Here is a 16,575-nt window from a genome sequence, read left to right as displayed (position 1 = left end):
TGCTTAACTGACTGAGCCACCCGGGTGTCCGTTTTTTCTTTTTTTAAAATATTTTTATTTATTTATTTAGGGAGAGAGAGAAGTTTATTTATTTAATTTTATAGTAATCTCTACACCCAGCGTGGGGCTCCAACTCAGAACCCCAAGATCAAGAGTCGTCTGCTCTTCCAACTGAACCAGCCAGACACCCCTAGATGTGTGTTTTTTTAAAAAATTTAACTTATGTGGATCTAATTTAAAATTGATTAACTCTAGTAAGGTATCTCCTTAGTGCCTCTTCCATGCTTTAGTTTTGTGTATATAATTTGCATATTGTTAATTCATGTTTACAATAATTTTTTTTTCAATTAACATTATCTCTACGTACTTCTCCACAACTTTGCCACTACAACTTGAATATTTCTCAGCCTGTCTGGGCTTCAGTTTCTCCTTCTATAAAATTAGGCAGTTGGGCTATTATTTAATAGCCAAAATTTTTCCAGCCCTAATATTCTGTGACAATTGCATATTTATTACCTAAAGGCAAATAATGGAATAAATGACAAAGGAGTCTTCTTTGGAGAACAAGTTTACTTCAAAACATGGATGCTACTTAATGGGCCATAACTTTCCTGTTGTTCATGAGTCAGCATGAAAACTACCTTCAGAGGAGGCTAAGTAGGTCAGATTTATCTAAGAAGACAGCTGTGTAATCCCGTATCCCTCTCCAACCCCATGGTACTGCAGATACATGCTGCTGGCTTTTTGAACAACAGTCAAATAACATTACCCACTTTGGAAAGTCCACAAGACCACGACCTGAAAATCAAGCTGGCCCTTAAAAAATTTCAGGAGGAGAACAAAATAGAGCTCTTTTTACATATGGTCCCCAGCAATTTTCCTCTATCTTTTAAGGCACTTTCATGGATTCTGTGATACCAGCTAGTGTGGGCAAGACTTTTAGTAAAAAAAAGTAAAATAGTTTAAAAATAAGAAAAAAAATTAGTAAAAAAGTTTCATACCGTGACTTTTTATTAAGCCTGTTTCATAAAACCTGTTAGGTCATCAAAGTTTGCTTGTTTTCCTTTCTAAGTCGTAAGAGGACTTAAAAATACATATTGTAAATAAATAGGCCAATGAGAGAACTTTCATTTAAGAACAAACTTTGAAGGTGCAGTTACTGTCTACCGGGGCTATGCAAATATTTTTCTGTCAGAAGAGGATCCCTTAACACAGTGGGAGAACCTTCAGAGCTCAAGGGGCAAATACAAACCTAGAGAAGTGAAACGAAGAAAAAAAGGGACACATTAGAATGGGACTGAAGATCCTTGCCATGGAAGGGAAGATGCCGGCAGGGAACACAGGGAAAAGGCAGGGAACAGAGTGAATCCTGGAGGTGTTGAAGTTGGATAATGCAAAGTGACTTTTTCCTTGGAAGAGTGAGGACCCATGATTGATTTAGTCCTTCTTTGGCATCTGTCCTGCTATTTGACCACTGCTTTCAGTGGTCTAGACTGTAAGGCACCAGAAACAAATAAGAGGATCAATGTAAGCAGACAGGTGTGCCCCAGTCACTTCCCGGCTTTCTTCTACACTGCCCATATTCTCTGAATTTCATACAAACTGCCCTGGAAGCAGCAAACTAGTTAAAAAAATCTTATGCCTGACAATACTTCCAGGCTTTGCAAAGCGATTCCTGAATAAACCTTTGTGATATCGTTGGCAAAGGCATGATCTTAAACTTAAAAGAGATCTCAGGCATTAGACGTACTTTTTGGTTATAGGCATCAAATAGTGGGGCTAGAAAATCCATTCTCAAGTATTATGTATATTATCCACTTAATGTTAGAAACAGGCAACTGACCACGTCCTCGACCTCAACCATGTTTCAGAAGAGGCTGGCTGAACTTTGCAATATGAATCCTCCGGGGAGTATCTGCAGGGTCTTTGAAGCTATAAATGCCCTAGGAAGAGGCTTCCCCACCTGTCACAACCTGGACCGTCTCCACGGAAGCTGCCGGGCACGCCACCGCCACGCCTCGCTGAGGTCAGCCTCTCGGGGCTTGGGAGAGCTCTTTTTATTCTAAATTACAGACTTTGCAGCCACCGGATATCCTCGCTGCACAACTGGCAGTAGCCATGTGGCTGCACTAGCGTTTCCTGACAACCACTGCATTATTTCCACTAATATCCTGTCTGAGGCCTCTGGCCGGGCGACTCCACGCTCCCCCCGCCTCCGGCGCCGCCCCTCTCGCTCGTGGGTAACAACCCGACTGTGCCCGCGTGCCCAAAGAAAGAGGAAACCATCCGAAAGTTCCTCAGATCGCACTTGGCGACAGTGGCCTGGGCGTCCCTCCCGACAGCTCTTCAGCGACCCCGTCACTGCCGCAGACAGTGCCCGGGGACGGCCGATTTGGGAAGGACGCGGCGGGGCGCTGAGGGGCGGGCCCGCAGCCGTGGGGTCCGCGCCCGGGCGGGGCGTCCTGGGCCGCCGCGTTCGCATTGTCCACGTTCCCCCGCGCCCCGCCGCGTTCCGTCCCTCCCTATCTGTGGCGCACACGCGCGCAGAGCGAGCGGCGCGCCCGGGGCCCGAGCTGCAGCAGCTGCGGTGGCGGCGGCAGGGGCGGGGCGGGGGCGGCGCGGGGCGGGGCGGGGCGGCGCGGGGCGGCGCGGGGGCGGGCCCGGGGCGAGGCAGCCCCGGCGCCAGCGAGCGAGCGGCGAGCGCGGCGAGCACCCGAGAGGAGCGTGAGCACCAGCATGGCGGGGCTCCGACGCCCGCAGCCAGGCTGCTACTGCCGCACCGCCGCGGCCGTGAACCTCCTGCTGGGCGTCTTCCAGGTCCTCCTGCCCTGCTGTCGCCCGGGAGGGGCTCAGGGACAAGGTCAGCCTTGCGCCGCTGTGCTCGCTCTCCCTCTCCACCCCGCCCCCCCTTCTCTTTCTTTTAGGGAACTGCTGAAATCTATAAGAGGGCGAGGGGAGGAAGGGGAAAGGAGCAGGAGGAGGAAGGAAAGCGGTTGCAATTCTCGGCTGATTAACATTTTCTGACCGCAGCGTCCCCTCCCGCGCCCCCCGCCCCAGACAAACAGAAAGCTGGGCAGTCGCGGAGCTTGGGGACAGCGGCGCGGACCGCTAGCCGCACGCGCCCCGGAGCCTTTGTGCGCGGGCCCCGGGCGCCCCGGGCGCAGCCCCCGCTTTGTGTGGCGCGCGCTGGGGCCCCGCCGCGGCCCGGCTTCCTGCAGCTTTGTTCCTCGAGCCCGGCCGCCCGGGACCCATCCCGCAGACGCCAGCCCCAGATGCTGCGGGATGCGGAGCGCCGAGTGGCCGGCGGGGTGGCTTCCCCGTCTCCGTCCCCCTAGCACGGGAACCCCGGACCTTACACGCTCCCCGCTCTCTGTCAGAGGGGCCGCCGACTTGCACCCCGTCCATTGTGTTCTTGTCCCCGGCCGGCTCCTCCGGTGGCCGCCGCTTTAAGAAGGAAAGGGTGACTTGTTTTGGTGAGGCGGGTGCATGGGGGCACGGGAGGGAAACAGGAAGCGTTTCTTTTCCGTGCATTAAAACGCGGTGTATTTCTTGGTGTTCGTGCAGCGATTGAGCCCTTGCCCAACGTGGTGGAGCTGTGGCAGGCAGAAGAAGGGGAACTCCTGCTGCCCACTCAGGTGAGGACGACCAGGTGACAGGGCGCGTGTGGGTGTGCGAGGGTGGAGCGGCCGGGAGACCGTCGCCCCCCGCCCCCCCCCCCCCGCCAGCGGCACCGGCGCTCGGGCCACTTTGCAAGGCAAATAAACGGTCGGCCCGAGCCTGAACACCTGGCAACGGTGGCCTTCCCAGCCTCCTCCCGCGCCATGTGACAGGGCGTGAGTCACGCCCGCCCCAAGTTCAGGAGGTGGGAGCCGAGGCCACCTCAGCAGGGCCGCGGCCAGCGGCAGCCTTGTGCAGGGGAAGGGCGGGCCCCTCGGCAGGGCTGTGGTCCTGGATGCGCGAGGGACGTGTGCCCTGTTCCCTAAGTGAGCTGGAGCCGTGTGCCCGAGGACAACAGGGGGACTGATTTCGGAAGTGTTAGTGAGTGGCACTTGCCGTTAGCGTTAAGCAGCTTTGCAGTGAAGATGGGACTTTAAAAGATTGTAGTCTTGGATTTTTTCCAAGTGCCTTTAATTCGTGTTAGGTGCACCCTCTTAACTTGAATTTCAGGTTTTGGGGGTTCTCCCCCCCCATTTGATACAAGGGTTGCATGTGGAAAAATAATTACTAGCATTTCATTGAGAATCTGTGGCATCATACAGGGTTTACTTAGGGCTGCGGTAGATACAGTGCTGCAAAGCGTTGTGTTAAGGTTTAACTTTTAACATTTGACGGCAAATGTGCACTTTTAAATATAATATTGTTGACTGCTTTTCAGCAGCAGCAGTAGTGACCCCCAAATACTTTTTTTGGAGAGGGGAGAGTTGAATTATAAGGGAATATTCAGCTTGTGTGTGGTAATTTTTAAGATGTTCATTACTTCCCACATTGGTGGCAGCACTTAATTCTATGTTGTCTCTTGTGGCTCTTTGGAAAAACAGGATGTCTAGCTATAAGTTCATGGCTGTGCAGTTTTACATTTGAGTTTCTCCCTCCTGTGTGAAGCAGTGGAGTGCTGGTTTTGAGATACTCAGAATACTCACTTTAACCAGAACTAATGAATAACGGCTTCAAGGCAGAGAGGTGATTTTTAGAGGAAAGTTTTCCTGGACCTTCCCTGAAGGCCAGCATGCTGAATGAGACCAGTTCTTTGAGAAAAAGCCTCATCGGGAGGGAGAGCAAATAGTCTGTCCTTCTCTTAAAAGTGTACCCCAAATGGATTTTCTTTCCTGATTATAAATAACAGATGTGTATTGTGAAAGGTTTGGAAAATACAGAAAGATAAAAAGAACCACATAGAAATCGTTCATGACTCTACTGAGAGATCCACGTTTAAAATTTGACGTTTTTACTTTTTAAAAATATGGTTATATTTGTGTGTCAGGATTGTTCAAAAGCAGCATTAATAACATTCTGGCTGTGTTGTGAAGGCTGTCCTGCGTGGACTTCTGTGTCCTGAGGGCTACGAGATGCCCAGCAGTTAGAGCATCTCTGTCTCTACCCACTAGATGCCAGTGGCACTTTCTCCTCCCCTTCCCCCCAGTTGTGACAGCTAAAAATGTCCCCAGACATTGCCAGATGTCCCTGGGGAGGAAAATTGCCCCAGTTGAGAAGCACTGGTGTATACCCATATGTATTTGCATTTTTTACTCAATTGTGGCCTGTACTCCTTATTGGTTAGTGTTGGAAGCCAACCCAGACAGAAAGGAAAGGAAATTATAGACGCTTACTTGTTGCAGCATTAGCTGAAGATTTAGTCACTGTGCTCAGAGATGGAAATGTCAAGGCCTATGATATGATTAATGATTTTATTTATAGGCTTAAAAGTTACTTTATAAAATTCTTAATTTGTGGTTTTGTTTATATGTAGAATTCAGTTTGTTTTGGTAAAAAAAATGCACACAATTTAGAAGCTGTCTTTCTAGAACACTCACTATAGAAGCATTTATAACTAAGCTATTTTAATCAAAGCTATAATGAAAGTGAAACTGATATTCAAAATAATTTTCTAAATACTTCGTCTCTATCTATATGTGTATCTTTTAGACACTGTTTTACTCTGCAAGACCTGGGTGGGGCTGGGGATATATATGAATCTATCTATATCTATCTATGTAAACTGCGGGTATATATGCATATGTATCTAAACTGAGTATATGCACATGCACACATATGTGTATAAGCTGCAGAGAGTTCTGAAGAAAGTTATTTTTAGAGAATTCTCTTCAAAGTATTTTGACTTTTTTTCCACAAAAAGCTCCCCCTGTGTGTCATGGAGTCGGCTGAAAAGAGAGTATTTATAGGTGTTTTTTAAATTTGAGGGTTTCTGCTTAATTAATTTGTAGGTTGGATTCCTTTCACTCAGGAAGACTCCGAGGCAGCTGCAGAAGCTAAGATTTGTCAGTGATAGGTGAACTGGGAGCACCAGAAGGTGTCGCATTAAAAAATCGAATATTAACATTTGTCACCATGAAGTATTTATACAGTTATTTATTTTGGAAATGTTTTCTGGTGATTGGGTCTTCTTTTTTTTTTTCTTTTTCTAATGGGTCTTTAAGTGATCAAGGACTAGAAAAATGCATCATTAGTAAAACCAAATACAATAATTGAATTTTTATAATCTTCCAGACCCTCTGGATAGGCTTCCAGGATTTGACTCCCGGTTCCATCCCTTTTCTCAGCTTCTTCATCCGCAAAATGGGGGTAATCCTCTGAGATCAGCAGTGCTTGAAGTATCTTGAACTTAGTAAGCACTTCATGTATGTTACCTATTATTTTGGTGTACTTCTCAGCTGACTACTAGATTTGGTCACTGGAGGGCATGGGACAGCTTTCCTGCTTTGAAGGGGTTGAACCAGTGCAGAGAACTCAGTACTATTAGATGCTCTACGGTTGTATAGATATGTTTTGTTACTTACATTTTTTTGTTATGTGCTGTTTTACGTGGTAAGATATTTGGTGTGGGAACAGAAAACACTCTTCCATGATGATAATGAGAAGGAAGAAAAAAACCCATGTGATTTTATTCTTAGATTAACAGAATTTTTCCTCTCTTCTGACTTGACTTCACCCATCCTTCAGTACAAAGTGGTGATGTTTGGGAACCAAACAAATGTTTTCATTAGCTTATTATCAAGAAGTGATGGAGTGTGTGCAAGATACTGCTCTGTGTACCTTCTCAATTCGCCTTGAGGGTAAAAACCCTTCTGTGATCCCCTTGACCTGCTCTGGCTCTCGGGGCCTTCCTGACCTCGTGTGTCGCTCCAGTCAGTCCTCTGGGATGCTCTGGGATGCTCGCTCCAGCAGGCCCCACATGTATCTGCTGAATGAAAGTACAAATGCTATCTCCCTGCTGTTCCCAGAGAGCCAGTGCGTCCAGACTTCTAACTCAGCAGTGGCACTGTTGTCATTTTTCTCTCTCTGAGTTTCTTGAGTGTCTGGATTTTTTTCTTTGCCTTGCCTGTGCCTTCTTGCCCTAACTGGGTTCCCTGTGAGAGAGTTTGGGCTTCTAAGCTCGGTGGTCCCATTGTGGCCACACCGTTCTGCATACAGGAGGCCTTGAGTAGCTGGCCCACGAGTTCTTCCTGGGGGAGGAGAGGCAGCCCTCAGTGTCTTGTCCTGTTTACGAGATTATTTTCAAAGATGGCTGGCAGAGTGCCTGAAGTGTTGATTTCCTATTATTGTTTTCGGGTTTTGGGTTTTTTTTTTGGTGTGAGTTCTAGCAGCAAGAAGGGCAATCTAGAATTTGTTCTTCTAATCCATTCAGACTTTGCTGAGATGAGAAGCCTCCCTCCTAACACCCCGGGTTAGATTTGGGACACTGACATTGGTGCTGAGTAGGAGCAGCTGTTACTTGATGGAGAATCATGTTGGTCTGGTTTGGGGTGCTAGGCTTAGTGCTTTTCTGGCCATGTTTGTTCATCTAGCAGACACTTAGCATGGGCCTGACCCAGTTAGGCCCCTGGGATACAGTGATTATAAATAAGAAAGTCTCTGCTTTTAAAAATCTCGTGTCTTACCCCCTTAAGTCTGAGGGTATAGGTAACGGAAACTGGTAGAAAGTGAAACAGGAAATAGTACATTGAGTATCTGAATTCTTTATTGTCTCAGCTCCTGTGTTATTTAAGAGCATCTTGCTCCTGTCAGTGAATCACTGACTGGTATTTGGAAATCTTTTTTGTCATAGAGATTTATTTTTGGTTTAATCTACTTCCACTATCAACTTAAAAAATAATACCTAACATGAGTTGAGTATTACTGGCATTGTTTAAGCACTTTATGAGTTATTATTACTCATGTTAATACACTTCAAACTGTGAAGTGTTATGACCTGACTTTACAGATGAGGAAACTGAGGCACAGAGTCATTAAATAATCTGCCCAAGGCTGAAGGAATGTGGCACTGGTATGATTTGAACCCAGGAGGCGTTGAGCTTCAAAGCCCATGCTCTTGGCCACTATGTCACTGTATGTGTTTTAGCAGTCTCACCAGGGAAGTATTGTGGTGGTAAAGTTCCCGGGTCTGAGGGAGATACCTTCATGTTCTGTTTTGAGTTAGAAAAATTTGCTTCATGACGTTTTTAAAAATGGGCATATCCACTAGTATTTTTGAAATTTTTGCTTAAAATTTTTTTTATCGAGGCATAATTGACGTATAACATTATATTACTTTCAGGTGTACAGCCTAACAGTAAGTCTAGTTTCCATCTGTCACCATATACATGGTTACAAAAAAAATTTTTTGGCTTATGATAAGAACTTTTAAGATTTACTCTCAGTAACTTTCAAATTTGCAGTACAGTATTACTCACTGGTCGCATGCTGTACATTATGTCCCCAGGACTTATGTACTTATTTTATAACTGGAAGTTCGTACCTTTTGATCAACTTCACCCATTTTGCCTCCCCACCCCCCTTGGCTCCCCAGTAGTCACCAGTCTATTCTCTGTATCTTTGAACTTGGTATTTGTTTTTAAAGTATTTTATTTATTTATTTATTTTAGAGCGCGAGCAGGGGGAGGGGCAGAGGGAGAGAGAGAGAATCTGAAGCAGAGTCCATGCTAGCACCAGGGCTCGATCCCACGACCTGGGATCATGATCTGAGCTGAAACCAAGAGTCGGAAGCTCAACTGATTGAGCCACCCAGGCGCCCCTGCTTTTGTTTTTGTTTTTTAAATTCTGTATTTGAGAGCGACCATAGGTATTTGTCTTTCTCTGTTTGACTTATTTCACTTAGCATAATGCCCTAAGGGTTCATCCATGTTGTTGCAAACAGTGAGATTTCATTTTTTATGGCTGAATAGTATTTCATTATATATATATATATATATATATATATATATATATGTACACATATATATGCACATACATACATAACCACGTCCTTATCCATTCATCTGTCAATGGACACTTAGGTTGTTTACATATCTTGGCTGTTGTAAATAATGCTGCTATGGGGGTGCAGATATTTTTTTGAATTCGTGTTTTTGGTTTCTTCAGATAAACACCCAGAAGTGGAATTGTTAAATCAATTTTTAACTTTTTGAGGAACCTCCATACTGTTTTCCAGAGTGGTCGCACCAGTTTGCATTCCCACCAACAGTGGACGAGGTTCCTTTTTCTCCACATCCTCGCCAGCACTTGTTTTATTTCTTTTCTTTTTGATATTAGCCATTCTAAGAGGTGTGAGAAACAGCTAGACTGTCCTTGGCTCTGCAGACATTTATTGAGCGTGTACTGTGGGCCAAGCACTGGTCTAGGTGCTGTGGATGTCAGGTCCAACAAAAGCCAAAACCACTGCCCTGATGGAGCTCGCAGTCTAATGGAGGCATATAGATGGTAAATAAGTAGAACACATTGTAAGTTCTTTCGTCTGTTAGAAAGGCATGGGTGCTATATGGTGGCAGACCAGTGGAAGATTCAGGTGGTGGGAGCTGGAGTTTTAAGTTAACAAGTTGAAGTAAACAAGCTGGAGTTTTAAGTTAACAAGTTGAAGGCCCTTTGAGAAGGCCTCAATTTGACATTTGAGCCAACCCTCGAAAGCCATGAGAGATTTAGAATAGCTAGTGCAAGGGCCCTGAGGCACTGCCAAGGGGGTGGGGTAGGGAAATTATAGGATTTGGCTCCGGCCCTTTGGTGTCGGGGAGATAAGGCTGGTAATACCCTGAGATAACATTCAAGTGCTGAAATGTAGGAACTGAGAGGAGAGAGGAGGAACACTGTGTATTGGCAGAGTCTGTTAAGGCTTAGGACTGGGAGGGCCGCTTAGAGACCCGCATTAGCAAGGGTGTGAATGGGACCTCCTCTAGATCCTTATTTGAGTGACAGTGTTTTTAAGCTGATGTTTTAAATGGGGGTCCAGAGCTCCTGATGAAGTGTGGCTGTAGAGATTGGGATGGGTATGTCAAGGGCATTTGACAGTTGCCCAGTTCCAGGTTAAGGAGCTTAGAGTACATCTGAGTAGCAGTTAGGGATGGTGGTAGGCTCTTGAGCAGAGATTAATAGGACACTGGATGCTGGGTCCATACCAAGTGGGTGGTAAGTCGTGACTGATGTTGCAGAAAATTGGTCTTGCAGAGACACAAGGGGTGGATTGGAGGCAGCAGTCTTAAACAGAGCGAAAAGCCCTGTCTGTGCTGGTAATGGAGGCCTGGGGTACTGATGCTATGGGCTGCTTTGCTGGCAGAAGGGATGGAAAAGAAAGCACAGGTCTGTACCGTAGTTCAGTTGAGTGAGTGGGTCATTATGGCTGGAGGTGAAGGAAGGAGAGCAGTACAGGATGATCGTAAGGTTTGTCCATGGGTCAAGGAGTGTGATGGTATCCTTGACAGAGGGAGGCTGGTTAGAACAGAAACCACTTGGCAGGGGCCCCTGATGTTGATAAGTCAGTGTTGGGGGAGACACAATGCGTATGTGCTGGAGGCATTTGCCGGTAGGGCTGGAGCTGTAAGTGAAGTCATCCTACGGGTATCGTGGAGTACCTGCCCTGTGCTGGCCACCGCATGGCGCCGGACTCACCAAAGCTGCAGGAGTCTTGCTCTCAGGAGAGGTAGGCATTCCCTGAGTATCTACACATGTGACTGAGTGAGGAGTTGGGGCTGGCCGTAGGGATTTGAGCCCCATGGTGATAAGCGTGGGTCAACATTCTGAGGGAATTGGTGTAGGGAGTCTGGGCCCAGGAGGACTGGCAGTGACAAGGAGGAAGACGGGGTGCAGAGAGGCAGTTAAGTGCCGAGAGCAAGGGTGAGAGAGAAGCCGGAGGACCAGGGAGGCTCGGTATTCCTGAACTCAACAGTGGCGAGCTTCGGGAAAGAATGGTCAAGATTGTGTCTGTCAGGCAAATACGTGTAGTATTTAATCGGATCTGCCCTTTTGTTTCTATTTCAAGTGACTTTTCTTCTTACCCTCCTGGTACATGACACGTGGTCAGATTTTGGCCTGGTAAGTCTGGGAGAGGATTTTGGAAATGCTTTTGAGTGTGATGTTTATGCCATTTATAAAATTGGTCAGCCTTTTTATGTTAATGTCACAGTATATCAGGTATCCATGTAGGGGATTCTGAGCTAATCAATCCATTTTCTATATTATCATTAAACTTTATTTTGTGTGATTAAAGTTAAATGTTAAAAAAAGGCACTTGGAGAGAAGAGATGTCAAACTAGTTTTGAGATTATGTTTGGGTCATGGCTTTAAGCAGGGAGAATCTTTTTTTTTTTTTTTAAGATTTTATTTATTTATTTGACAGAGAAAGACATAGCGAGAACAGGAACACAAGCGGGGGGGTGGGAGAGGGAGAAGCAGGCTTCCTGCGGAGCAGGGAGCCGGATGTGGGACTCGATCCCAGGACCCTGAGATCATGACCTGAGCTGAAGGCAGACGCTTAACGACTGAGCCACCCCAGGCGCCCAAGCAGGGAGAATCTTGACTTACACTATCTAAGGGATCACTTGGCAATTTATGGTTTTTAGGAGAGTCATTCTTTCAATAAATATTCACTGAATGCCTGCTGTGTATCAGGCACTATTTTATTATTTTTATTTTTTTAAAGATTTTATTTATTTATTGAGAGAGAATGTGAAAGGGGGGAGAAGCGGAGGGGGAAAGAGAGAGAAAATCTCAAGCAGACTCCATGCTGAGCATGGAGCCTGATGTGGGACTGGATCTCATGACCCTGAGATCACTACCTGAGCCGAAATCAAGAGCCGGACGCTTGACCGGCTGAGCCACCCAGGTGCTCGCAGGCACTAATTTTAGACATCCGTTACAAATTCATCATCCGTGTGAAATTTAAGAACTGTTTCTTTTGTAGATTTTGTGTTCTTTTGAAATAACTGTTAAATCATGTTTTTTGTTTTTTGGGTTTTTTTTGTTTTTATCAATAGGGTGATTCTGAAGAGAATATGGAGGAGCATTCTCAAGAACAGAGGTAAGAAAAACAACAGGAGCAAATACCTGCATGCTGAACATTGCTGCCCACTTTGGATGCTATCTGAAGTCTTGGTATATGTACGTTTATGTTTATGTGTTTAATAGATCAGTGATATACCTTGCTCTTTGGCGTTGGGGTATCTGTACTCTCTAATAATTAAAATGTCTTTGTTTTAAAATAAGGTTGTACAGAAAGCTGTTAGAAATATCTCCCCCTCCCCCATCCTCAACTTTGCCTTTTCCACGGCACACTTATGCTGTTCCTCTTGCTCACAAATAGCTATTGAGCATCAGGCACAGTGCTGGGTGCTGGGCATAAAATATTCAACCAAACCTGTGTTGCATGTAGTGGTGGAGTCAGACATTACTGTAAATAAAACAAAATGGCTGTGATTATAACTATCAACAATGAGATTGCTGTGGTATAGAATAGTGAGGAAGATGGGGTGGTCAGGCAGGGCCCCTCTTAGCAAGTGACATTTGAGTCTGGAGGATGTGGAGGAATAGCCACACAGCAAACAGAGGGAGAGTGCTCTGGGCAGAGGGAGTGGCTGGTGCAAAGGCCCTGAGGCGGGAAGCACTGGTAACATCCCAGGAACGTGGAGAAGGCCAGTGTGGTTTGTGGGATCGTGAGGTAAGGTAGGACCTTAGAAACCACAGCAAGGAGGTTGGGTTTTATTTTTTTAAGGGTGATATGATTTTTTAAAGGATTTAAAGCAGGGGCTAACAAATCGAAAGGTGTAAACTACATTTTTAAGAGAATACTTTTGGGGTGCCTGCCGGGCACAGTCGGTTAAGTGTCTGCCTTCAGCTTGGGTCATGTTTCCAGGGTCCTGAGATCAAGTCCCACATCGGGCTCCTTGCTTAGCGGGGAGCCTGCTTCTCCCTCTCCCTCTGTCCCTCCCCCTGCTTGTGCTCTCTCTCTGTCTCTCTCTCTTTCTCTCGAATGGATAAATAAAATCCTTAAAAAAAAAAAAAAAAAAGGATACTTTGGTCATGGGGCAGTCTCCATCACTCGTCAGACTGGGATGTCTGGTCCCTTGGAGGTACATGGAGACTCTGAGTGGTACCTGGGCACAGGGATAACTTTCAGAGAATCAGCTTTTATTTGTTTGTTTGTTTGTTTTAAAGATTTTATTTATTTATTTGCAAGAGAGCAAGCAGGGGGAGCGGCAGGCGAGGGAGAGGGAGAAGCAGGCTTCCCGCTGAGCAGGGAGCCCGATGCGGGGCTCGATCCCAGGACCCTGGGATCATGACCTGAGCCAAAGGCAGACGCTTAACCGACTGAGCCACCCAGGCGTCCCGAGAATCAGCTTTTAGATCCCACTGTCCATATAGTCTCCTGCAACAGATCTGTCTGAGGTTGCAAGTTATCCTTTTCCACTTCTTCTTTTGTAATCTCTCTTTTCCACTTTATAGAAGAAAGGCATACTTCTTACCCTGCCCCCATCTTACTGTGTGCTCCATCTTGGGCAAACAGAGGTTTGATTTGAAATACTGGCATTGGTCAGGAGAAGCGATTAACTCTGATTGGTTAACAAATTCTTTTGTAACTCTGGTGGTTTTCAAATCTTTCCACAAAATTGAAGGGCATAATCAAATTGGCAGTTGATAGATCATCAAAAGTCATTTTCAATGATAGATCACTATGCTTTTTGGATAAACAATGAGGGAGTTTAGAGAATATAGGGACGGTACTATAACAATGCTCCTTCCATTCACATCCGTTGTTGTGAACAAGCTTTTTCAGTGCTTACATTTAAAAAAAAAAAGTGGACAGGAAAATTATTGTCACATGAATCAATGATGTGGGGCAAGACACTTTCATCCATTTCGTTAAAGAATGCATTTTCAGTAAATTTGTCTCCTTAAGTTTAATCACCTATCAAAATTTATAAAATTTGTTGATCAGTTGTATACTGATGAAAATTATAATGATAACTCAATTCAGAAGAAAAAAATATTTAACACTTAAACCCTGTGGTCACAGGAAATTTTTTTAAAAGCCTAACATTTCGGTTGAAACCCATAGTTTTGTTGCAAAAGGCTTTGAACATAATGATGTATGTATTAGGTTAAAATCCTTGGAGGGAATATCCAGCAATACAAGAACGCATATTGGTGTGTTTAAAAAAACGGATGATGATCAGGCACCTGGCAGGCTCAGGTGGTACAGCATGCGATTCTTGAGCTTGGGGTCATGAGTCGGAACCCTATGTTGGGTGTAGAGATTACTTAAAAAAATGAATGATGGCAGATTTCATTGCAGTAGTATTTAGATTCCATTGAATATATTTTAAAAAGTGATTGTGAGTTTTATTTAAAAATGCCATCATTTATAATATGCCAGAAATTATACTCTTTGTAGCCATTTAAATTCATTGTATAAAATTTTAAATGTGGGATAAATATATGAGGCAGAGTTCAGAGTTTGTCACAGTCCTCTGTTGGAGTGTATGGGAGGGAGCAAGATGAGGTGAGGATTGCTGGTGGTGGTTCAGACGAGGCTGGTGGGAGTGGGGATGAAGGGACAGGGGACGGGAAGTTCTGAGATGAATTTTGGGGGTGGAGCAGATTCATTAGTTGCTGAATCGGGAAGAGAAGTCAGTCATGGAGGGCTTCTAGAATTTGGCTTGAGCATCTGAAGGATGACAACTGAGATGGGAAAGGAAGTAAGGGAGGGAAATCAGGAACTCTGGTTGGTTGTCTCATAGGAATGTCAGACTTGATATGACTCGTCCCTGTGGCCATGGCGCTGTGAGCCCCGCCGAGAGGCCTCCAGGGCTGGGTGTGTCCAGCCTGTCGACAGCCTTGATGCTCACCTTAGCCTTTGTTCTCTTCTGTAGATTGGTGCGTTCTCTCCTTTTCTCATCAGTCAGAACTAGTTTCTTTTCCTCTGTTTTCTGTCAGACTTAAAGGTATTAGTAGATTTTATCCCCATGGGTCTTTTGACCTAGTGTCAGATTGTTAGTGAAGGTGTGTGGGGAGGCAGAATGGCAGCCGTGATTTAGCACAGTGGCTTTCAAACTTTTTAACAGTGACTCATGGTAAGGGAGACATTTTATATGATGCTTGCCTACCTGCCCATAGACATATATATGGATGTATGAATATGTATGCATGCTTTATTTATTTATAAAATGGTGCTTACCTGTACTACCTGTGACACACTCTTTTCTTTTTTTTTTTTTAAAGATTTTATTTATTTATTTGAGAGAGAATGAGATAGAGAGAGAGCATGAGAGGGAGGAGGGTCAGAGGGAGAAGCAGACTCCCTGCCGAGCAGGGAGCCCGATGCGGGACTCGATTCCGGGACTCCAGGATCATGACCTGAGCCGAAGGCAGTCGCTTGACCAACTGAGCCACCCAGGCTCCCGACACACTCTTTTCTATTTCATTTTTTTATTGTAAAATATACGTAACATTTGTCATTTAAACCATTTTTAAACGTACAGTTCTGTGGCATTGAATACATCCACATTGCTGTGCAACCAGTCCCTACTATCCATCCACAGAACTTTTCTAGTTCATCTTATTTTATTAAAAAAAAAAAATGCTGCTTGCCACTACTGGATTGATATTTAAATTTCTTAATCATGATTCCCATTTTGATCAGCGCTGATTTATATAATTTTAATCTTCTCAATATTAAATATTCCAGTATTTTGCTGTTACATTATCCCTAGTTGCTTTCCTTTTAACTTGGTGTCCAGGCCTCTTCCTCTGTTTCTTCTGGCATTTTTTTTTCCCCCTTGGGATTTGTTCCTTATGTGTAAAGACTAGATCATGACACGGGTTGGATGGTGCTATTAGAGAATTTTCTTTGTGTCCATTTCCTGAAAATGTAGGTTCTGGAGCTCTTTCCAAGAATTCTCTCTGTAAGTGTAATGTCCTGTGATAGGTAAATGAATCACCTAAGTACTTAGTATTCATTCACCTTTACTGCACCGTTGGGAATTTTTTTAAATGAAAATTTTAATAACTCCAAAGCTCATATAACGTCTTGCTACAGTTAAAGTAGAGCTTTTGTTTCAGAATATGTTTAGATGTACAGAAAAGCTGTAAAGATGGTACAGAGAGTTCTCATAGAGCCCGCTCGCACTTTCCCCAACTGTTAACATCTTCCATTATGCTGGCACATCTGTTACAACTAAGAAACCAACGTTGGTTCGTTACCATGAACTAAACTCCACACTATCTGAACTTCACTTGTTTTTCCCTGATGTCATTTTTCTGTCCAGGATCCCATCCAGGATACCACATTACTTTTAGTTCTCATGTCTCCTTAGGACCCATTTGGTTGTGACAGTTTGTCGAGTTGTTTGTGAAATCTTAACTGTTTTGAGGAGTAACGCTTAGGTATTTTGTAAAATGTCCCTCTGTTTGGGGCTGCCTGATGTTTTTCCTCCTGGTCAGATTGGGGTTACGGGTTCTTGGGGAGGAAGACCACAGCTCTAAATTGGTATTCTCACCACATATCAAGGATATCTGCTGTCAACATGGCTTATCACTTTGATATTGACCTTGATCACCTGGCTTTTTCACCTCTGT

The 16,575-nt window shown here is 44.9% G+C and overlaps 1 protein-coding gene across 2 annotated transcripts in view; it reads left to right on the top strand.

The window, feature by feature from the left end:
• The first annotated feature begins 2,684 nt into the window (after positions 1-2,684).
• Positions 2,685-16,575, top strand: part of TMEM131L (transmembrane 131 like) — a 148,552-nt gene continuing 134,661 nt past the window's right edge. Inside the window, exons 1-3 of one of the 2 annotated variants that reach the window (XR_014142806.1) lie at positions 2,685-2,860; positions 3,565-3,635; positions 11,979-12,022. Coding sequence is in view for 1 of the 2 variants with exons in the window: in XM_081811756.1 (XP_081667882.1) it covers positions 2,737-2,860; positions 3,565-3,635; positions 11,979-12,022 (239 nt within the window). In the remaining variant the exon portion in view is untranslated. The remainder of the gene's footprint in view (positions 2,861-3,564; positions 3,636-11,978; positions 12,023-16,575) is intronic. The other variant, XM_081811756.1, reaches the window with a different exon arrangement.

Source organism: Leptonychotes weddellii, chromosome 2 (genome assembly GCF_054177405.1).
Source record: "Leptonychotes weddellii isolate Sample4059 chromosome 2, ASM5417740v2, whole genome shotgun sequence".
Classification (NCBI taxonomy): Eukaryota; Metazoa; Chordata; class Mammalia; order Carnivora; family Phocidae; genus Leptonychotes; species Leptonychotes weddellii.
Note: the sequence above shows the minus strand (reverse complement) of the source record. Positions and strands in the feature narration are given on the sequence as shown.